A 24,857-nucleotide genomic window follows, 5' to 3' on the forward strand; every position below is an offset into this window, starting at 1 on the left:
GTCTGCTTGTCTTCAGCAAACTGTTTGCAGGCTTTCTTGCGAATCATCTTTAGAAGTGGCGTCCTTTTGGGACGGCAGCCATGCTGACCAATTTGATGCAGTTTGTGGAGTATAGGCTGAGCACTGACAGGCTGACCCCACCCCCCACCCCTGCAACCTCTGCAGCAAGGCTGGCAGCACTCATACGTCTATTTCCCAAAGACAACCTCTGGATATGACGCTGAGCACGTGCACTCAACTTCTTTGGTCGACCATAGCGAACCCTGTTCTGAGTGGAACCTGTCCTGTTAAACAGCTGTATGGTCTTTGCCACCGTGCTGCAGCTCAGTTTCAGGGTCTTGGCAATCTTATAGCCTAAGCCATATTTATGTAGAGCAACAAATCTTTTTTTCAGATCTTCAGAGAGTTCTTTGCCATGAGGTGCCATGTTGAGCTTCCAGTGACCAGTATGAGAGAGTGATAGCGACAACACCAAATTTAAAACACCTGCTCCCCATTCACACCTGAGACCTTGTAACACTATCGCGCTACTTAAAATTGCACCTATGACATTGCTAAAGAAAAACATTAGAAGTGACTTCAGGTGTGGGATTTGTAAATCGCATGTTGCACCGGTGTGAATGGGGGCTTAGGAGGGCTAGTTCTAGTGAACTCCACTGATTGCTTAAAAATAAGGCTGAATGTGTTTCTAAATGCACAAACTATATTTTTATAAGAAATAACACGGTAAAAACGGGGTTGGCAACACTTTCCATATTGAAATCCACAAGCATTAGACAACCAGCATGACAGTAAACAATAACTACCGTATTTAATCGGCATATACCGCGCACTTTTTTGCCCTGAAAATCAGGGCAAAATCGTGGGTGCGCGGTATACGCCGATACCCGCTTTCCCGCGCCGAGTTTGAATACTGCGCCGACATATACCGAGCGCAGTACACTCGGGTATAGTCGGGCAGTCTCGACTCCTTCCGCGCTCACGTCCTGGACGTACAGGACGTCAGCGCGAGAGTTGCCGAGCCTGCCCGACAACACACGAGTGTACTGCGCTCTGTATATGTCGGCGCAGTATTCAAACTCGGCGTGGGAAACTAGCGGGGAGGACGCGAGGACGCCGCAGAAGGACGCCGGACCCGACGAAGAGGACACCCGAAGCCGCAGACGGACGCCGAACACGACGAGGCCGCCGAGGGACGGCGCGCAAGACACCAAAACTGTAAGTACAAAAAAAGAAATTGCACAGGATTCGGGGCAACATTAGGGGTGCGCGGTATACGCGGGAGCGCGTTATACCGTGATAAATACGGTATATAGTTTATTTCCAATTTTGCTTCTCATAGTTGTACTGCTAATGGCAAGTTAAAGTCAATGATGTCCCTGTGTTTCACCTCTGAGTTGTGCCATGTATGGCCCATAGGAAGTTAAAGTGGTTGTAAAGTCAAAAAAGGTTACTGCCAGCCCCTGTTCTACCAAGCTATACTACACTGTGTACATGTTTGAGAGTGGCCGGAGGTCATGTGATCGACCAGAAAATATCTAAAAGAAGGTATTTAGAGGCATAATTTTATACAAACATGTACAGAGATCGCTCTTAGCCTCACACACACACACACAGTAGCTGACAGGCAGGGAGGGGGAGAGAGCAGAGCAGTGGGATGATGGAGGCACGTTAACTGACCACGGTATCATGAATCAGCAGCCATGATTACCGTGGTCAGGGTTACATAGGTGGACACAGGAACAGGCAGGATTAACCAGTCCTTTTACAACATAGAAAGGGACAGATTAGACAGCACAAGCACTGTGCTGTTTAACAGGCCATAAGGAAACCGTTTTTGTTTTTTTTAGGGTTACAACCTCTTTAATTTTAGCTGCACACATGCTAGTTAGCTATCTGCTATAAGATGGCTTCAGCTGGACTAAACACAGTCTTCAGGTGTGAAAATAGCTCTTCAGATAAATAGGTGGATCAAAACACAGACATTAAATGTAAAGGCCACCTTTTTGTAAACAAGAATTTTTCTGGTAAACACAATATACTACTGAGTTAATATTATTTAGCAAACTTCAGTATGAGAATCTGTGCTGGCAATTGCTTATGATATTGTTTTCTAGCAAATACCCTTGTATTTGGTCCTTTAATAAACCCTCAAATAACTTCCCTGCTATAAAAGTAAAGCTGAACTTTACGTATTGGTGTCAGACATAGACCCCTTTCACATGTGCGGATCCGTTTTTAGACATCCGCTTGCTCAGTGGGGATCGCTTCGTTGATCCCCGCTGAGCCGGCGGATGACTAGTCCCTCTCTGCACACTGTGCAGAAACAGACCTGTTAGACCTCCGCTTTTCCTCTATGGGGGAATCAGGTTAAAAACAGAAAAATAGGGTTTGTATCCGTCTGGATTTAGCAGAGCGGATTGGGGCAGATCGGATGTTAGCAGACATGTCACTGCTGACATCCGTCACTCCATAGAGATGTATGGAGCGTCTGTTCAGGTCTGCCTGAAAAAACTGACAGGCAGATCTGAAGAGTCCGCACGTGTGAAAGGGGCCTTAAGGTCCATGTGTGTATTCACCTTTATTTTGTACGTTCCTGAATAATATACATTTTTTGTCATTGTGGTAAATTTGAAATTGTGTTTATACTATCCTCATTTTGTACATGAGCTCCACTGCCTTCTTTTATATCAGGGGTCTCCAAACTGCGGCCCGAGGGCCGGATGTGGCCCTTTGCTAGCCTTCATCCGGCCCTTGGGGCAGTATTGCTCCCAATGATATGAGGCACTATTTCTTAGACTAATTGCAATGATGGAGTACTATTACTCCTCCTACTGCCCACCAACACTGGGGCCATGTTTATTCTCACTGATGCTCGGCCCTGGGCATTTTCTACCCCAACTGGTCAGAATCTGGCCCCCCTGAAGTCGGAAAGACCGTAAACTGGCCCTTTGCTTTAAAAGTATGGAGACCCCTGTTTTATATGAACAGAGATAAAGAAAGTGTGTGATTTTCTCTCTTTTTACTGTATTACCCACCATAACCCTCCGAACATCATTTATCTTTTCACCCTCATCTAGGGCCTGACCCATCTTTCTCTTTATTTTCCAACTCTCCCCCTTCCTATAAACTTCTTCCCTAGCACAATGGACCACTTTCAATGCAAGTGTAAATTATCAGCATATATGTTGGACACCAATGATAAATCACCAATCAGCACCACAATATCTAGGTAAACTACTCTACTAGATGTTACTGCTTCCCACCTGGGAAGCAGTAACATCTAGGGCTGCCAACTCTAGGTTTGTCTTTCCTACAACCTTACTTAAAATATCAGTATTCCTTAATTAGGAAAAGTTATTAACTGTGAAATGTTCACACGTGACTGTTTGCTGTTCTGTTATAGGTCTAATGTATGTTTTTAATTAGCTTGTGATCCTGTCAGTTCCACAGAGTCTCCAATGCAGAGATCCCTAGTCTTCACTGTTGTCACTCTGCACATGCTCAGATTGCTATCAGGAAGCTGTGATCGCATGCAACATTATACCCCACTTGGAGCCCCTTGGCCTTTACTACTTTTTTCAACCGATTGAACACAATTGTATTAGGCATACATTGTAAGCACATTTACAAGCAAAAAAAAAAGTTCCTTTTACTGTATATATTTGTGCACTGAAGCCAGCAGGTTTGAAAAAAATATTGCTAGCTAGCATATGGACTGGGAAAATGGCACTCTTTAGCTTCATGTACATGGGATGTTTTTACAACTTCTTCTGAATGATTTAATGTGACAAATAGTAACCCACGTTTAAAATGTCCGTTTTGCTGCGATTACATTTATTTTATTTTTTAATGGTGGACAAAAACGCCTATAAACTAAACTTTTGAGGCACAGTAAACAATGAAGGTTCGAGGAAAAAAATACAATATTTATTGAAAAAAATACAAGGTATATAAAAAGCATTGGTGAGAGTTAAAAAACATATTTATTATAATACATGATATATAGTGAGCCCTTGTGCGTCAATGCTTTTGTGCGTCAACATGTTTCGCTGTTAAGCTTCGTCAGGACTCATTCAAGGTTCGTTGCTAGCAAGAGAGAGAACGGGTCTCACTATCTTGCAGGAGAATCATAGCCTTGTTCACAAGACTGCAAAAACGCTAGCTCTAGTGCTGTATCGAAAGATAATCATAAGGGCCAGTGGCTCATATATATAACAGGTATCCTCGCACAATATGTTCCAAACAAGTTGAAATGAAGAACATAATTGTCGAAAACAGGGGGGAGAGGAGATGGATATGGACAAGTAGTGGTGAAACGGATCACAATTGATCCGTGATCCCAACGGGTCACCCCCTTTGGATCGGCACACTATGTGATCCGCGGATTGCCACCGCGGCCATAGCATTAGGAAAGGCCGCGGCTTCGGCCTAGCTCCGGAGCCGCGGCCATCTTGGTACACCCAGCGGTGGCCCTCCTCTTTGTTTACACACACAGAAGAGGAGGAGCCCGCACTGGTGGTACACACACACCGCTGTCTGTAAGGGGGACTGGGGGTCTGCACTGAGGGGTTACTGTCTGTACTACTGGAGGGGTGGCTGTACTGAGAGGGGGGGAGGGGTGGCTGTACTGAGAGGGGGGAGGGGTGGCTGTACTGAGAGGGGGGGAGGGGTGGCTGTACTGAGAGGGGGGGAGGGGTGGCTGTACTGAGAGGGGGAGGGGTGGCTGTACTGAGAGGGGGGGGAGGGGTGGCTGTACTGAGAGGGGGGGGAGGGGTGGCTGTACTGAGAGGGGGGGGGAGGGGTGGCTGTACTGAGAGGGGGGGGAGGGGTGGCTGTACTGAGAGGGGGGGGAGGGGTGGCTGTACTGAGAGGGGGGGGAGGGGTGGCTGTACTGAGAGGGGGGGGGGGGGGGGCTGTACTGAGAGGGGGGGGAGGGGTGGCTGTACTGAGAGGGGGGGAGGGGTGGCTGTACTGAGAGGGGGGGGAGGGGTGTCTGTACTGAGAGGGGGGGAGGGGTGGCTGTACTGAGAGGGGGGGAGGGGTGGCTGTACTGAGAGGGGGGGAGGGGTGGCTGTACTGAGAGGGGGGGAGGGGTGGCTGTACTGAGAGGGGGGAGGGGTGGCTGTACTGAGAGGGGGGGAGGGGTGTCTGTACTGAGAGGGGGGGAGGGGTGTCTGTACTGAGGGGGGGGGAGGGGTGTCTGTACTGAGAGGGGGGGAGGGGTGTCTGTACTGAGAGGGGGGGAGGGGTGTCTGTACTGAGAGGGGGGGAGGGGTGTCTGTACTGAGAGGGGGGGGGGGGTGTCTGTACTGAGAGGGGGGGGAGGGGTGTCTGTACTGAGAGGGGGGAGGGGTGTCTGTACTGAGAGGGGGGGGGGGGGTGTCTGTACTGAGAGGGGGGGAGGGGTGTCTGTACTGAGAGGGGGGGGGGGGGGGCTGTACTGAGGGGGGGGGAGGGGTGTCTGTACTGAGAGGGGGGGAGGGGTGTCTGTACTGAGAGGGGGGGAGGGGTGTCTGTACTGAGAGGGGGGGAGGGGTGTCTGTACTGAGAGGGGGGGAGGGGTGTCTGTACTGAGAGGGGGGAGGGGTGTCTGTACTGAGAGGGGGGGAGGGGTGTCTGTACTGAGAGGGGGGGAGGGGTGTCTGTACTGAGAGGGGTGGCTGTACTGAGAGGGGGGGAGGGGTGTCTGTACTGAGAGGGGGGGAGGGGTGTCTGTACTGAGAGGGGGGAGGGGTGTCTGTACTGAGAGGGGGGGAGGGGTGTCTGTACTGAGAGGGGGGGAGGGGTGTCTGCACTGAGGGGGGGGAGGGGTGTCTGTACTGAGAGGGGGGGAGGGGTGTCTGTACTGAGAGGGGGGAGGGGTGTCTGTACTGAGAGGGGGGAGGGGTGGCTGTACTGAGAGGGGGGGAGGGGTGGCTGTACTGAGAGGGGGGGAGGGGTGGCTGTACTGAGAGGGGGGGAGGGGTGGCTGTACTGAGAGGGGGGGAGGGGTGGCTGTACTGAGAGGGGGGGGAGGGGTGGCTGTACTGAGAGGGGGGGGAGGGGTGGCTGTACTGAGAGGGGGGGGAGGGGTGGCTGTACTGAGAGGGGGGGGAGGGGTGGCTGTACTGAGAGGGGGGGAGGGGTGGCTGTACTGAGAGGGGGGGGAGGGGTGGCTGTACTGAGAGGGGGGGGAGGGGTGGCTGTACTGAGAGGGGGGGGAGGGGTGGCTGTACTGAGAGGGGGGGGAGGGGTGGCTGTACTGAGAGGGGGGGGGGGGTGGCTGTACTGAGAGGGGGGGGAGGGGTGTCTGTACTGAGAGGGGGGGAGGGGTGGCTGTACTGAGAGGGGGGGAGGGGTGGCTGTACTGAGAGGGGGGGAGGGGTGGCTGTACTGAGAGGGGGGGAGGGGTGGCTGTACTGAGGGGGGGGGGGGGGTGGCTGTACTGAGAGGGGGGAGGGGTGGCTGTACTGAGAGGGGGGGAGGGGTGTCTGTACTGAGAGGGGGGGAGGGGTGTCTGTACTGAGAGGGGGGGGGGGGTGTCTGTACTGAGAGGGGGGGAGGGGTGTCTGTACTGAGAGGGGGGGAGGGGTGTCTGTACTGAGAGGGGGGAGGGGTGTCTGTACTGAGAGGGGGGGAGGGGTGTCTGTACTGAGGGGGGGGGAGGGGGGTCTGTACTGAGGGGGGGGGGGGGGTGTCTGTACTGAGAGGGGGGGAGGGGTGTCTGTACTGAGAGGGGGGGAGGGGTGTCTGTACTGAGAGGGGGGGAGGGGTGTCTGTACTGAGAGGGGGGGAGGGGTGTCTGTACTGAGAGGGGGGAGGGGTGTCTGTACTGAGAGGGGGGAGGGGTGTCTGTACTGAGAGGGGGGAGGGGTGTCTGTACTGAGAGGGGGGAGGGGTGTCTGTACTGAGAGGGGGGGAGGGGTGTCTGTACTGAGAGGGGGGGAGGGGTGTCTGTACTGAGAGGGGGGGAGGGGTGTCTGTACTGAGAGGGGTGGCTGTACTGAGAGGGGGGGAGGGGTGTCTGTACTGAGAGGGGGGGAGGGGTGTCTGTACTGAGGGGGGGGAGGGGTGTCTGTACTGAGAGGGGGGGAGGGGTGTCTGTACTGAGAGGGGGGAGGGGTGTCTGTACTGAGAGGGGGGAGGGGTGTCTGTACTGAGAGGGGGGGAGGGGTGTCTGTACTGAGAGGGGGGGAGGGGTGGCTGTACTGAGAGGGGGGGAGGGGTGTCTGTACTGAGAGGGGGGGAGGGGTGTCTGTACTGAGAGGGGGGAGGGGTGTCTGTACTGAGAGGGGGGGAGGGGTGTCTGTACTGAGAGGGGGGAGGGTGTCTGTACTGAGAGGGGGAGGGTGTCTGTACTGAGAGGGGGAGGGTGTCTGTACTGAGAGGGGGAGGGTGTCTGTACTGAGAGGGGGGGGTGTCTGTACTGAGAGGGGGGGTGTCTGTACTGAGAGGGGGGGTGTCTGTACTGAGAGGGGGGGTGTCTGTACTGAGAGAGGGGGTATTACAGTGGGAGATGTGGATATTACAGTGGGGGGGAGGTGGATATTACAGTGGGAAGGGGAGATGAATATTACAGTGGGGGGGGGGAGATGTGGATATTACAGTGGGGGGGAGGGAGATGTGGATATTACAGTGGGGGAGAAATGATCCGTGACTCTGATCCGAGGAACGATCTGAACCGTGAGTTTTTTGATCTGTTGCACCCCTATTGACAAGTGACCGGAATATAGATTAATATATTCCTTAGGTCCAGAGTATATCAAAGACTATGTAGCCTTAAAGTGGATGTAAACCCACTGTCATCAATTCGAAACCATTAGCACAGTTAATATATACAGTTGCAAGAAAAAGTATGTGAACCCTTTTGGAACGCGATGGATTTCTGCAAAAATTGGTCAGTGGCTTCCTCTGTGGTATCCTCCGGTGAAATCCATTCTTGTTTAGTGTTTTACGTATCGTAGATTCGCTAACAGGGATGTTGGCATATGCCAGAGACTTTTGTAAGTCTTTAGCTGACACTCTAGGATTCTTCTTCACCTCATTGAGCGGTCTGCACTGTGCTCTTGCAGTCATCTTTTACAGGACGGCCACTCCTAGGGAGAGTAACAGCAGTGCTGAACTTTCTCCATTTTAGACAATTTGTCTTACCGTGGACTGATGGAACAGCAAGGCTTTTGGAGATACTTTTATAACCCTTTCCAGCTTTATGCAAGTCAACAATTCTTAATCGTAGGTCTTCTGAGAGCTCTTTTGTGTGAGGCATCATTCACATCAGGCAATTTTTCTTGTGAGTGTGTGTTTTTTTTTATATGGCAGGGACGCTGTAACCAACACCTCCAATCTCATCTCATTGATTGGACTCCAGTTGGCTGACACCTCACTCCAATTAGCTCTTGGAGATGTCATTAGTCTAGGGGTTCACATACTTTTTCCACCTGCACTGTGAATGTTTACATGGTGTGTTCAATATAAACATGGTAACATTTAATTCTCTGTGTGTTATTAGTTTAACAACTTAAGCCCCGGACCATTTTGTTGCTAAATAAATGCCCAGGCCAGGTTTTGCGATTCAGCACTGCGTCGCTTTAATAGACAATTGCGCGGTCGTGCGACGTGGTTCCCACACAAAATTGGCGTCCTTTTTCCCCCACAAATAGAGCTTTCTTTTGGTGGTATTTGATCACCTCTGCGGTTTTTATTTTTTGCGCTATAAACAAAAATAGAGCGACAATTTTGAAAAAAATTCAATATTTTTTACTTTTTGCTATAATAAATATCCCCAAAAACACATATTATATATATATATATATATATATATATATATATATATATATATATATATAAAATCCTCAGTTTAGGCCAATACGTATTCTTCTACCTATTTTTGGTATAAAAAAAAATCACAATAAGCGTTTATCGATTGGTTTGCGCAAAATTTATAGCGTTTACAAAATAGGGGATAGTTTTATTGCATTTTTATAAATTTTTTTTTTAACTACTAAGGCCTTGTACACACGACCGGACAGTCCGCTGGAAGGTCAATGCGACGTGCGCGACGCAGGAAGGTCAATGCTTCCACGCGTGCGTCAAAGTCATTCGACGCATGTGAGGGATGGCGGCCGCTCGGACATGTACGGTAGGTCTGTACAGAAGACCGAACATGTCCGACGGACAGGATTCCAGCGGGCTGTTTCTAAACAAGTTTGGAAATATTTGCCCGCTGGAAAAAGGCCCGGCGGGCAAATGTATGCTGGAATCCTGTCCACTTGGCTGTACAGACGACCGAACATGTCTGCTGAAACTGGTCCGCGGACCAGTTTCAGCAGACATGTTCGGTCGTCTGTACGGGGCCTAATGGCGGCGAACATCGATTTTTTTCGTGACTGCGACATTATGGCGGACACTTCGGACAATTTTGACACATTTTTGGGACCATTGTCATTTTCACAGCAAAAAATGCATTTAAATTGCATTGTTTATTGTGAAAATGACAGTTGCACTTTGGGAGTTAAACACAGGGGGCGCTGTAGGAGTTAGGGTTCACCTAGTGTGTGTTTACAACTGTAGGGGGGTGTGGCTGTAGGACTGACATCATCGATCGAGTCTCCCTATAAAAGGGATCGATGCAGCCGCCAAGTGAAGCACGATCGGACCCCCGACCTGCGGAAAGGCAGGGACGTACATGTACGCCCATATGCCGGTACGTGCCATTCTGTGGACGTACATGTACATGCGGTGGTCGGCAACCGGTTAAGCAGACTGTGATTGTCTATTGTTGTGACTTAGATGAAGATCAGATCACATTTTATGACCAATTTATGCAGAAATCCATATCATTCCAAAAGAGTTCACATACTTTTTATGGAAACTGTATAAGGCTTTACATACCTCCCTTGTGTATCCTTATATTTTAATAGTCACCAGCTCACCTGCTAGGAGCCCCGTAATCTTCCCAAATCCGTGGCCGTTTTCTTTCTCGGCGCTCGGTGGGCGGAGTCGTGATGTCAGAGGACTCCGCCCACCACTACACCCCCACAGCCAGCCAGGACGAGCCTCACGCCTGGTGAGACTGGCGTGCATGTGCAGGAGTGACAGAGCGCGTTCTGTGAAGAAGCAGAGAGTGCTCATGTCACTCCTGCGCATGTTTAATACTGGAATCACAAGGAGGATTATCGAGAGGCAGATAGGCAGACAAGCAGAGAGACAGAGAACAAAAAGGATTATCGAAAAGCAGAGAGGCAGAGCAGCAAGAAGGATTATCGAAAAGCAGAGAGGCAGAGAAGCAGAATGCCCAGCTCTCAGTAGATAAACCTCCCCTGGATCAGTTGTCTTTGTGTCATTTCTGCTGACATCTTGGGAGCTGCAACATGTACATTTCACCTGTGTATATATTACACTGAACTTCTGCTACGATCTGTAATATTCAGTGAAAAGACAGGAAAGTAACCACATGACTTCATGCCTGTCTTAGGCTAGTGCACGAGATATGTAAATCACCTGTCACTCACACCAAGGGGGAGGATTTAACAAAAAAGTTTTCTCTCTTTGTCAAGATTTATCTCACTGAACAAAGAAAAGAGGATTGCTCAGAGCTGGATTAAAGTGGAAGTAAACCCTTCAATTTCATAGTTACAAAAACAGTTAATATTCCCGGAATGCCGGAAATGCTAGCTGTCACATTTGTTTGTGCTCTCAGCCAAACTGCCAAACCATCCAATGGCTGGTTTCATAACAGGTCACATGTACAGCATCATGGCAGTTGCAGATTAAACAGAGGTCAAGATGGCCGCTTCCTTGGCTGAAAACGATAGGAGGGTTTACTTCCACTTTAACTCTTTTTGGCAAGACTGGGCACAGATGATAGGAAATCTTAATACTCTACATTGTGACATGGGTGCTGTAATGTAGTCCAAACATATAAATCCCCTTGAGATCATTATCAATGAAAGAATGTCTCAATAGACCCCTGGAGAAAAGCCATATGCTACTCACAGTGGCTGAAAACCATTTATAATTTTCTTTCCGTACAATTATGTGCCACTTTGTGTTGGTCTATCACATAAAATACATTTACGTTTTTGGTTGTAACACGATAATATGTGGAAAATTTCAAGGGGTATGAATACTTTTTCAAGGCACTGTAAATGCAGAAACCTCATGCACTGACTGGGACTAAACTTCAAGTGTGCATGGGGCCTTACATCTTTGTTCCTGTCAGTCTTCCCACACATTTGCATCCCCATCAGAATCTCCTCGCAAAATAGCATCCCAATTAGGGTTCCCCCATACATTTGTGTCCATATCAGAGCCCCCCCTTCATAGACCCCCCTTACACACACACACACAGGCAGGGATGGACTGGCCATTGGGACAACAGGGAGTTTCCCGGTGGGCCGATGGCTCAGTGGGCCGGCTTCAGTGACAGGGGACTGCCGCCCCCCCCCTTCCGCTCCTCTGTCTCTCCCTCACTGCAGTGCTCACCTCCTCTCCCTCCCCGCAACGCTCACCTGGGGGGAACAGAGAAGCAGGGGGAGGACCAGAGGAGCAGGGGGAGGACCAGAGGAGCATGGGGGAGGGGACAGACAGCTGACTCAACAGCTATGGCCTGGGAGATTCTCACTTCTGCCCAATCTTGTCCCATAAGGGGGGCACCAAACTGATTCTTTGCCCCCCGGTGAAATAATGTCTAGCTTCCCCACTGGTACTGCCTATAAGAGTACCAGTACCAGCCGCTCTACTCTAATAAAGTAGAACGGCTAGTGAAGGGGGAGAGGCGGCTTGGATGGCCGGGGGGGGGGGGGGGGCGGTCGTTGTCCGGCCGCCATGGGAGAGACCTGTCAAAGTGGGCCAGTCTGGATGAAGTCCAGGGCCAAATTTTTGTCCCAGTCCAGCCCTGCACACAGGTGAAACTCCAAAAATGTGAATATCGTGCAAAAAGTTCATTTATTTCACTAATGCAACTTAAAAGGGGAAAATAATATATGAGATAGAATCATTACATGCAAAGCAGGATAGTTCAAGCCGTGACTTGTCATAATTGTGATAGCATTTATTTTTCCTTATCCAGGAAGTTGTGTCACGTCAGATATTTTTAGAAAGGCAGAGAAGCAATTGGTACAGTAGAAGATCTTGTCAGGGGTCACTTATTCACAGAAAGTACAAATAATTTGGCTGCCATGTGAGTTGCATAGGGTAGTGATAATCAATGCAGAGAAAAGGAGTTATAAAGAGCAGAAGACTTGAGATTTGAGCAAAAGAATGCAATATAGAAAATAAGATTACTAGTGAAACAAGCAGTTGCATCAGAAAACAAAAAAACATGCAGTGCTCCTATGTCTCTTGGATTAATAAGCTTAATAAAAATTAAAAAAATGTGTTAAAAGTGGGTAGAAAATAAACCAAACTGGGTGGCTCCTGTATATTTGATAAGTTTAACAGCTACAGGTTAAAATAATTCACAGTGCTTATCATTAGAATTTATATTCCCCATGACTCCAAAGAGCGCCTGCCAAATCACCTTATTTCAAGGAGAAGTTCACTTTTACAAAAAATATATAATTTTTTTGAGGTAAAAAACATGTCTTTTTTTTATTTTAGGGACCTGTAAAGCATGGCACCCATGATCAGCAGATTGTGGGTGTAATGCCATGGTCCATGTATCTGGGGATTGTAGAATGGGTGTGGTGCTGCTTACGTGCGTTACAATATGTGCCTCAGCAAGAATGTGCAAAAAACAAAAACAAAAGGAAATGTGAACATGTGGCCAGTCCTGCTTGGTCTGGTTATTACACACAAATATGTGCTGTTGAAATGATATGAAAGGTATTGTTTATATGAACTCAATACCAGCAGTAACTTCAATAAACAGGCATGCGGTGGGTCAGTGTCTCTATACGTGTCCCCCCCCCCCCCCCCCCCCCCCCTTTAGCTGTACTTACCAGAAAACTCCCCACCAGGGGGGTGACCAGCGTTCACATCAACACTTGGCTGTAGTACTTGAAGTACTTCAAGTAGAGAGGAGATATTGCTGGAAGTGGAAGCTGAGGAGCTTATACATGAGACTGCTGGAAAAAAGGAGTAACAACCATCCACTGGATTTGGAATTCACATACAGTGAGAGAAAAAAGTATTTGATCCCCTGCTTATTGTGTACATTTGCCCACTGACAAAGAAATTATCAGTTTATCATTTTAATTGGTAGGTTTATTTTAACAGTGAGAGACAGAATAACCAAAAAATCCAGAAAAAAAGCATTTAAAAAATGGATTACGGGCATAATCCTTTCCAGGAGAATGCTCGTAATCCAAAGTACTCACATATCAAATCGAGTATCCCCATTGAAGTCAATGGACACGAAAATAATTCCTTCCTCATTGACTTCAATAGGATGCAATACTGCATGCAGGCAGAGGCAGGGGGTGCTGGAGAGCCTTGGAACCGCCCGAAAAAGGCCCGAAGACACTTCGGCTGACCTCAGCAAATCTCGGAAAGACTTCCTACCTGAGATTTGCCAAGGTCAGCCGTGCTGTCCTCGGGCCTTTCTGTGCATTTCCGAACGGCACCGATCGGCGATGTCCGACTCTTCTCGGCGCCCCTCCCACCTCAGGCAAAAAGTGGTACTGCACAACGCTTTGGCCTGAATTGTGCTAGTTTTGCAAGACAACAAGCGCAAACCGAGTCACGATTTTTTAAAATACAGTGCTCGTTTTGCGAAACACTCGTTAACCACGTTACTCGCAATCCGAGGTTCCACTGTAAATTAATTTGCATTTAAATGAATGAAATAAGTATTTGACCCCTTCAAAAAACACTACTCGGTGGCAATCACAGAGGTCAGACATTTCTTGTAGTTGGCTTTCAAGGTTTCAAAGCTGACGTTTGGTAATGCAAACCTTCAGCTCCTTCCACATATTTTTTATGGGAATAAGGTCTGGAAACTAGTTAGGCCACTCCATGGCCTTACTGTGCTTCTTCTTGAGCCACTCCTTTGTTGCCTTGGCCGTGTGTTTTGGGTCATTGTCATGCTGTAATACTCATCCACGACCCATTGTCAATGCCCTGACTGAGCTAAAGGAGGATCTCACCCAAAATTTGACGGTACATGGCCCTGTCTATCGTCCCTTCGATGCAGTGAAGTGGTCCTGTCCCCTTAGCAGAAAAACACCCACAAAGCATAATGTTTCCACCTCCATGTTTGACGGTGGGGATGGCGTTCTTGGGGTCAGCATTCCTCCTCCAAACACGGCGAGTGGAATTTGGTCTCATCTGATCACAACACTTTCACCTAGCTCTCCTCTGAATCATTCAGATGTTCATTAGCAAACTTCAGAAGGCCTGTACATGTGCTTTCTTAAGAAGGGGACCCCTTGCTGGCACTGCAGGGTTTTAGTCCTTCACAGTGTAGTGTGTTACCAATTATTTTCTTGGTGACTATGGTCCCAGCTACCTTGAGATCATTGACAAGATTCTCCACCGTTGTGATGATTATTGAAACTCCACGAGCATAGAGCCCCAGACAGAGGGAGATTGACAGTTATTTGTGTTTCTTCCATTTGCGAATAATCACACCAACTGTTGTCACCCTCTCACCAAGCTGCTTGGCGATGGTCTTGTAGCCCATTCCAGCTTTGTGTAGGTCTACAATCTTGTCCCCGACATCCTTGGATAGCTCTTTGGTCTTGACCATGGTGAAGAGATTGGAATCTGATTGCTTCTGTGGACAGGTGTCTTTTATACAGATAACAAGCTGAGATTAGGAGCACTCCCTTTAATAGAGTGCTCCTAATCTCAGTTTGTTACCTGTATAGAAGACACCTGGGAGCCAGAAATCTTGCTGATTCATAGGAGATTAAATACTTATTTCACACATTAAAATGCAAATGAATTTATAACTTTTTTGAAATGCATTTTTTCTAGATATTTTTTGTTGTTATTCTGCATCTCACTGTTAAAATAAACCGACCATTAAAATTATGGACTGAACATTTCTTTGTCAGTGGGCAAACATAAAAATACATTTTTCCCTCACTGTACAGCCAAGTTGTGCTGTGAACGTTGGTTAGTCCATAGACACAATAGAGAAGAAAGGAACTGTCGCTCCAGGTGAGTGCACTGTGCAATCAGTGTCCTCTCAGAAGCGTGGGTGCAGGCAATGCATGAAGCAAAACTTAGAAGAAAAAAGATTGGACAGCCGCACTTCCAAAAAAATCCTTAAAAAGGTTGCCTTTAATGGTAAAAGAAACAGCACTACAAATCACAGCAGACAGTGGGGTGTATAGCTGACGCGTTTCGCACTAATGTCAATGCTTAGTCAAAAGCACTATGACTAAGCACTGACATTACAGTGCGAAACGCGTCAGCTATACACCCCACTGTCTGCTGTGATTTGTAGTGCTGTTTCTTTTACCATTAAAGGCGACCTTTTTAAGGTTTTTTTGGAAGTGCGGCTGTCCAATCTTTTTTCTTCTAAGTGAACGTTGGTTACCCCTTGGTGGGACGCTTTCTGGTAAATGCAGCAAAAGAGGAGAAGCACGTGTGGAGACACCAGCAAACCGCATGGTTTTTGGTGATTTTTTGCAGCAGTGATCCCTTGCAGCGCCATATCAAGGAATAATAACCTTTTACACATGTCAATTTTTGCAGAATCACACCACATGTAGTCCAGTGCTTTTTTTCTCTGCATTAAAAATGCATGGAAAGTAGCTTATATGATCTTCAATGGAATAGTTCACACCAGTGCTTGCAGTTACAGAAAAAAAAAAAAAGGTAGAACATGCTGCATTTTCCCTGCACTGGACTGTACTGAAACGCTGTAAAACACACCAAAAACGCACTGGAACACACATGTCCTTATGTAAGGTTAAGAAAAAAAAAGGAAAGAATGCATTGGAATGCATTTCTATGGTGTGAACTGGCCCTAATGGATTTATGAATTACAACACTTGTCACTTTAATGTTTTATGCACTTCTATATGAATTTAATCTTTATTTAATATTTAGTCTACGGCACATTTGCTTTATTGCATCACGAGTGTTTATTGAAGTTACAGCTGGTATTGAGTTCATATATACAATACCTTTCATATCATTTCAGCAGCACATATTTTTGTTTAATAACCAGACCAAGCAGGACTGGTCACATGTTTACATTTTCTATGTGTTTTTCACATTCCGAGGCAAATATTGTAGCGCACATAAGTACATTTTTTATCATAAGCAGCGCCACACCCACGCTACAATCCCTACTTGATTCTGACTCTACCTCTGTAGTTGTAGAAGTTGAGTCAGACACTATATAAATAAATATTGCTTTGTCCATAGTGGAACCACTCATATATTGTCTGTGTAGCTGTCTGGCTGTACCTCCGATAAGGCCAGACTGTTATGCTGGCCATACACGGGTCGAATTTCGAAAGAACTTTCTTTTGAAAATCTTATCTAAGAATTTTCGTTCGTATTTCGCACCTTTAGTGAGCTGCAGCAACAGCCGATTTTCGGGCGGCCATTGAATTTTTAACAATCCAATATGTTGGATATTTTTTGAAAAAACAAACGATTTTCTAATCAATGATGGGAGGATCATGCGAGAAATGTAATAAAAAAAGAAATGCGCATGTGCAGGAAAAGAAAATTCCCGGAAAGAAACAAAAAGGTTCCTGGAAAGAAAAGAAGGTTCCCAGACACGAAAATGTAATTCTGTAGGAAGGAGGTGAAATTGAAGGTTTGGTCGGTCGAATTTCGAAATCAATGGTGGCACCATCGGATCACAAAACGCACAAATTTTCGGATTTTTCAAAAGAAAGTTCTTTCGAAATTCAACCCATGTATGGTCAGCATTACACTATGACAGGAAGCTCAATGAACTACCAAGAGTGAACAACAGTGCCCTGGTAGTTCATTGAAAAAGACAAACCAACAGCTGCAGAGGCTGTCAGTACTTCTAGTTTTTGCATTCACCGAACACGGTTTTCTCAGCCAATGGCTGAGAGCCCTGACCGAAGAGTTCTCCTGTCAGAACAGCAGAGGAGATCGCTTTACTAACCTCGGATTCCCTGATTTCTCTGTCAATATCAACAGCTCAACTATCAACTTGTCCCCCCACGCCAAGGTCCTAGGTGTAATCCTGCACTCCCAACAAATCTTTCAACCTACCGCTATCCAAAATTTGCCACCTCAACCTCCGCAAGATCGCCAAGATACGCCCCTTCCTAACCATTGACACAACAAAGCTTCTAATCCACTCCCTGGTTATCTCTCGCCTCGACTACTACAAGTCCCTCCTCATTGGCTTACCTTTAAATAGGTTTTCCCCAATTCAGTCCATCATAAACGCCGCTGCCAGGCTCATCCACCTTACAAACCGCTCAGCATCTGCTATACCCCTTTGCCAATCGCTCCATTGGCTGCCACTCAACCAACAAACTTAATTCAAGATACTAACAATAACTTACAAAGCCATCCACAACTCTGCCCCCAGCTACATCACTAACGTAATCTCAAAATACCAACCTAATCGTTCCCTTCGCTCCTCCCAAGACCTCCTGCTCTCCAACTCCCTTGTCACCTCATCCCATGCTCACCTCCAGGACTTCTCCAGAGCCTCTCCCATCCTCAGGAATGCTCTACCCCAATCTGTCTGACTTTCTCCTACTTTGTCCACTTTCCGATGTTCCCTGAAAATTCATCTCTTCAGAAAAGCCTACCTGGCCCCCACCTAACAACTGTACATTCCCTCTTAGATTGTAAGTTCTAAGGAGCAGGACCCTCTGATTCCTTGTGTATTGTATTTGTACTGTCTACCCTCAAGTTGTAAAGCGCTGTGTAAACTGTTGGCACCATATAAAATCAAGTATAATAATAATACAGCGGCTCCTCCTGAGCTGTCAGTTGTCACTCCTCGCCCCCTGACATGCCACATTTGGCATGTAATTTTTTTTTTTGAGGGGGGTGTGTACCTACTTTACAGAGGGGGACTTACTGTCCCACTTCCTCTTTCCTCCCCCTCTCCCCCTAGGCGGCCCCTCCCTCTAAGCAATCTTCTGGGACACGTGATAAGTCCCAGAAGATTACCTGGCCACTAGCAGAGCAACTTGCGCATGCGCGCGGCCGTGAAACCGGAAGCTGTCATGGCCGAGTGCCCACAGACAGCTTCCGGTGTCTGTGGGCGCCGGTGGAGAGGAGCATCACTGGACTGAGGGACAGCTGAGTGTGCATTTAGTAATAGTCAGCAACTACAATTTTTGTAGCTGCTGACTTTTAATAAACGAAAAAACTTGTGGAACTCCGCTTTGGTTCAAATTTTTAAAGAGCAACTATCTTCTCTGTCCTGCAGTTAACTCACCGACAGTCCCATTCACTTTATTGGGATGGCTGGTGATGCGGCAGTAACGCAACAAGGTGGGGGATGTGGCGGAAGGTGAGTGGATGTCCGCTCTGCCATAATGGATCTGAAATGACAGGCGCTCTTTAAATGTAAGGATGCCATCTTGCTGGTAGATGGAATCTTTAATATTTGCAAACAAAATGAAGGTTTCCTATTTAGAATAATAAGCTGTCAGGTAAAAAAGCGATATCAGAACCGATTCAATCATACAGTTTATAGTGTACATAGATTTGCAAAACAATGGGATAAAGAAATAAGGAATACTCCTGAACTTTGTTTTATCTCATGGTTACTGTGAAATGCAGTGTGACTGCATCAATGCAGTGCATGTTATCTCAGCTTGCAGAGCTTGGATTCATTGAATGAGTTTACAAAAAATGTAAATATTGTAGAATATACAGCCTCACGCTACATAACTAAGCTCCATTTCATGCTGAATAAAAACAATATTAATGTATCTTTAATAGAAATCTTTAGAAAGCATTTTATTAAAATACATGTGATAAAAATAAAAATCCATTTAAATCTCAATTTTGTATTTTACTTATCGTTTTTTATCCACCCTGCCTATAGGAAAGTCTTATTCTAGACTTAACTATAGGTACACATCATACAAGAGGGTATACAACAACCTCTTTAACCACTTAACCCCCGGACCATATTGCTGGTCAAAGACCAGAGCACTTTTTGCGATTCAGCACTGCGTCGCTTTAACTGACAATTGCGCGGTCGTGCGACGTGGCTCCCAAACAAAATTGGTGTTCTTTTTTTTCCCCACAAACAGAGCTTTCTTTTGGTGGTATTTGATCACCTCTGCGGTTTTTAGTTCTTGCGCTATAAACAAAAATAGAGCGACAATTTTGAAAAAAAAATGAATATTTTTTACTTTTTGCTATAATAAATATCCCCCAAAAATATATAAAAAAAAAAAATGTTTCCTCAGTTTAGGCCGATACGTATTCTTCTACATATTTTGTGTAAAAATAAAAAAAATAAAAAATCGCAATAAGCGTTTATTGATTGGTTTGCGCAAAAGTTATAGCGCTTACAAAATAGGGGGTATTTTTATGAATATAAATTTTTTTACTAGTAATGGCGGCGATCAGCGATTTTTTTTCGGTACTGCGACATTATGGCGGACACTTCTGACACATTTTTGGGACCATTGGCATTTTTATAGCGATCAGTGCTATAGAAATGCATTGGATTACTATAAAAATGCCACTGGCAGTGAAGGGGTTAACACTAGGGGGCGGGGAAGGGGTTAAGTATGTTCCCTGGGTGTGTTCTAACTGTAGGGGGGAGGTGGACTGACTTGGGGAAATTACTGATCTTCTGTTCATACATTGTATGAACAGAAGATCAGCATTTCTCTCCCTGACAGGACCAGGAGCTGTGTGTTTACACACACAGCTCTGTAACGAGCGATCGCGCCTGCCGGGCACACGCAAAGGAGTCGGGGCGAGCGCGCCCCTATTGGCTGCTGGGCGAGGTGACGTATAGCTACGTGCTCTCGCCCAGCAGAGCCGACCTGCCGCCGTATAACTGCGACAGCTGGTCGGCAAGCAGTTAAAGGAAAATTTGAAAATGTAAAATGAGAGATCTGAGGTCTTTCCAATCCCAGATCTCACAATAAAGAGGACCTGTCATGCTTATTTTTATTACAAGACATGTTAACATTCCTTGTAATAGGAATAAAAGTGATTAAAGTCCCGCCCACATATGTAAACAGTGTTCAAACCACACATGTAAGATATCACCGCGATCGTTAGAGCGAGATAAAGAATTCAAGCACTAGACCTTTTCTGTAACTCTAAACAGGTAACCTGTAATGTTTAACCACTTCCCGCCCGGCCCATTGTAAAATGACGTCCACAACGGACCTCTACCGATCCGGGTGGACGTCATATGACGTCCTGGGCTTTGTGGGGGGGATATCTGAATGATGCCTGCAGCTAGAGGCATCATTCAGATATCCTTCTCTTGTGCCGGCGATTCTGCACAACGTAAGAACGATCATAGCGGCGGTTCCGCCGCTAGATCGTTCTTACAGGCGGCGGGAGGGGACATCCCCCCCTCCCGCCGCCATCCGGTGCTTCTCCGGGCTCTCCCGTGCCATCGGGGCCCGGAGAACGAATCGTCCGTCGCTGGCAGGAAGCATAGAGATGACTGGTGACCAGATGGTCACCAGTCATCTCTATGACCGTCGGAGGACCCGGGCGCGATGTGATGACATCACGCCCGGGTCCCCGTAAGTAAACAAAGCCGCAATTGCGGCTGCTAAGCAACAGTAAGCATGAGATCGGTGAATTTTTTTTTCACCGATTTCATGCTTTCCAGCCTGGAGGAGAGATGTGGGGTCTTATTGACCCCGCATCTCTCCATAAAGAGTACCTGTCACACACATTCCTATTACAAGGGATGTTTACATTCCTTGTAATAGGAATAAAAGTGATAATAAAAAAAATAAAATAAAAAAAAAGTGTAAAAAAATAAATAAATATGTAAAAAAAAAAAAAAAGAACTAAAAAATATTTTTTTTAACGCCCCTGTCCCCAGTAGCTCGCGCGCAGAAGTGAACGCACACGCAAGTCCCGCCGACATATGTAAACGCCGTTTAAACCACATATGTGAGGTATCGCTGCGTGTGTTAAGAGTGCCAGCAACAATTCTAGCACTAGATCTCCTCTGTAAATCTAAACTGGTAACCTGTAAAAAATTTCAAAGCGTTGCCTATGAAGATTTTTAAGTACCGAAGTTTGGCGCCATTCCATGAGTGTGCGCAATTTTGAAGCGTGACATGTTAGGTATCTATTTACTCGGTGTAACATAATCTTTCATATTTTACAAAAAAAATTGGGCTAACTTTACTGTTTTGTTATTTTTTTAATTCATGAAACAATTTTTTTCCAAAAAAAAGGCGTTTGAAAAATTATTGCGTAAATACCGTGCAAGATAAAACGTTTCAATGACCGTTGTTTTATTCCCTAGGGTGTCTGCTAAAAAAACATATATAATGTTTGGGGGTTCTGTGTAATTTTCTAGCAAAAAAATTATGATTTGTACATGTAGGAGAGAAGTGCCAGAATAGGCCTGGTAGGGATGTGTGTATAACAGCCCGGTATGGAAGCGGTTAAAGAGTTCTTTTAAGTACTGTCGTTTTTCGCCATTCCACAAGCGTTCGCAATTTTAAAGCATGTTAGGCATCTATTCACTCGAACTTTAATGGACTATTTTAAGGGCTTTAGTCCCATATGATTTTTTGCAGAGATCTGCACCCTTTTTAAATATTGCACTGTCCTCTGAGCGATATACCTCATAAGATTGGGAAGCCAGGAGGAAGAGACATACAGGATTATTCACAAACTCGGCCTTATCACATAAGACTGTGTCATCTTTTTATCACATTTGAGTATCACTTGTATTACGTTTGATTGTTTGTTCATATTTGTTTTACTGATTGAAGCAATCACCCATTGTGTCTTAAAATATTTTTATTGCCTTTAGTGTGTAGTTCACATAGTCACTTACAGTTTTAATGGGCCACCTGTCACACTGGTTTTGTTTGTTTAGTTATACAGCGCAGCCACCATTACTTATTTATTTACTCGGCATAACATCATCTTTGACATTATAGAACAAAATTGGGGTAAGTTTCCTGGTTTTGTTTTTTTAATCCATTAAAGTGCATTTAAAAAAAAAAAGTTGCATTTGAAAGACCGCTGCGCAAATACAGTGTGACATAAAATATTGACCGCCATTTCAATGTTTGGAGTCTCAGCTAAAAAAAAAATATATATATATATATATATATATATATATATATATATATATATATATATATATATATATATATATATATATATATATATATATACACAATTTTTGGGGGTTCCAAGTCAATTTCTAGCAAAAAACAGACTTTTTTTTGTAAACAACAAATGTGAAAAAAGTTCTAGTCTTGAAGTGGTTAAAGAGTATGTAAACCCAACATTTATATTCCAGATATTTGCCTGCTGTACCATGTACTACCACACTCAGTTCTCTAACTATGGGAACTTCTTCAATGGTCAGACTTGTCCTGACACTGCCCCGCTGCACAGCCATTCACTGGGAAGATCAGTTTTCTGCTGTTTCTCCTCCCCCAGCTCATATGCAACTGAGAACAGAGAATATATGTGATCACTTATAAAAGATAAACAAGGCATTTATGTTTTCTTTTTATACAAAAACATTTTGCCTTTCGTTATAATTTTAAAGCATAAGTTCACATTTACAAAAAATAAATAAAAAATACACCTCGTTTTGCAGGTAAAAGAAAATGTGCATTGATTTTTTTTTTTTGTTAGGAATCTGTAAAGCATTGCACCCACGATCAGTGGATTGTGGGTGTAATGGCACAGGCCTGCAGACTGTCTGTCTGTACCCCTGATATGGGCAGTTACTGAATGACAAGAAGCTCAACAGTGCCCTGGTACTTCATTGAGAACTACAAGCCGACAGCCGCAAAGAAGGTTGGTACTTGTAGTTTTCACATATACAGAACACGGTAAATGAATGTCGCAGCCGGGCAGGGGGAGACGATCCCTAGCTCGCTGTCAAAACATGTTACATGTTAAACCTGAAATATGGGTACAACATGTTACAAAATGTAAACTTTAACCACTTCAAAACCGGGCACTTTCACCCCCTTCCTGCCCAATTTTCAGCATTTAGCGCTATCACACTTTGAATGACAATTGCGCGGTCATGCAACACTGTACCCACATGACATTTTTATCATTTTTTGAGACAGACAGAGCTTTTTTGGTGGTATTTAATCTCTGCTGGGATTTTTAGTTCTTTGCAAAACAAACGGAAAAAAAAATACAAAAAAATTTGGAAATATTTTTTTTTTGCAGTTTCTGAAAGACCAGACCGGGTGCCACGCCTGTCAGCTGAGAACAGGAAACAGAGTACAATTTGCACACGCTCACCAAAATTGGCACACTTTGGGCCCTTTAGTACCAATTGAGCATCGTTTACGCCGTGGCCCACGTGAGTATTGTTGCTGACCATGTCCATCCCTTTATGACTACACTGTACCCATCTTCTGATGGCTCCTTCCAGCAGGATAATGCTCCAATCATCTCACCACTGGACATTGAGGTCACTGTACTACAATGGCCTCCACAGTCACCAGATCTCAATCCAATAGAGCACCTTTGGGATGTGGTAGAATGGGAGATTCGCATCCGGGATGAGCAGCCAACAAATCATGTCAATATGGACCAAAATCTCTGAGGAATGGTTCCAACACCTTGTTGAATCTATGCCACGAAGACTAAAGACAAAAGGGGGTCCAACCCGGTGTTCTGCCGAATAAGTTCCCCCCCGGCGGATAAAGACCCCCCTGTGGTGCGGCACTTGCGCAGTGCGAACTCAACTGAGCCTCCAAAAATAGCCGAAGATGTAGAGCTCAGAGTCGGCTCTACACGGCGCCTGCACACTGACTATGGCACATGCCGCACGCTCCCGATGCCAGTGCTACTCTGCAAGGGGCGGGGGTGATTTTAGCAATAAAGTACATGATGTGCCCCGCGAGCGTGCGGCATGTGCCATAGTCAGTGCGCAGGCGCCGCGTAGAGCCGACTCTTAGCTCTTCATCTATTGAGTTCGACCTGCGCAGTACAGGGGGGTCCTTATCCGCCAGGGGAACATTTTCAGCAGGACACCAGTACTACCAGGATGTACACAACATGGCCAGTGAGTGTATTTCTATATAAATAACAACTTCCAAAACCGTCCTGTAAACTGCGGAACACTCCTGTCCTCCCCCAAACTCCATGATGGAAAGATTGGCAGTGTGATGGGCAGTTGCCATGAGAAGTATATATCCAGCAGCCACAGGTTGCCCCATAACCCAATAATGACATCACACTCCTCATTAGTAATGATCAGCACAGAGCAGAACACAGTGACCTATGACCCCATCCTCTCACACACATTATACAACTCAGGTCAGTGACAGGCACAGAGCGGTCACCCCAGGCCAGTCACACCACTCCCCGCCCCTCACTCCGTTGTTTCCGCCCTCACCTCCTCCTCCGGTACACCGAACACCTCCATAGAGGAGGCCATGCTGTGTGGGCCGCACACCGGCCCGGGAGACGTCTGACACACTCCGGAGTTTCCGTTCACAACTCGCTCCGCGCTCGTTCACGAGGCACCCCCCCCTAGTCACGCGCCGTTCCCAGCGTGCGCGCGCCTCCGACAGACGTCTTGTGTCATCCCCGGGCGCAGAGCGGCTGTGTGTGTGTGTGTGTGTGTGTGAGAGGTGGTGGGCGCTACTGCCTATGTCGGACCACACATTCCCCAATCCCCACACCTTCTACACAGGACACATTCCTGACAGACAGGGATACTAAAGCCTGCTGTACAGTAATATGTATTCTGTACAATTGAAATAAAGGCAAAACCTACCCCCTGTCAGATTTTTTTTTTGTTGTTT

The 24,857-nt window shown here is 46.2% G+C and overlaps 1 protein-coding gene across 1 annotated transcript in view; it reads right to left on the minus strand.

Annotated features, from left to right (window-relative positions):
• The window catches only part of NEDD4 (NEDD4 E3 ubiquitin protein ligase), a 199,855-nt gene extending 175,253 nt beyond the window's left edge, over positions 1-24,602 (minus strand). Inside the window, exon 1 of the mRNA XM_040342736.1 lies at positions 24,446-24,602. Within this exon, the coding sequence (XP_040198670.1) occupies positions 24,446-24,487 (42 nt within the window). The 5' untranslated portion in view covers positions 24,488-24,602. The remainder of the gene's footprint in view (positions 1-24,445) is intronic.
• Positions 24,603-24,857: the final 255 nt, after the last annotated feature.

This window comes from Rana temporaria, chromosome 3 (genome assembly GCF_905171775.1).
Source record: "Rana temporaria chromosome 3, aRanTem1.1, whole genome shotgun sequence".
Classification (NCBI taxonomy): Eukaryota; Metazoa; Chordata; class Amphibia; order Anura; family Ranidae; genus Rana; species Rana temporaria.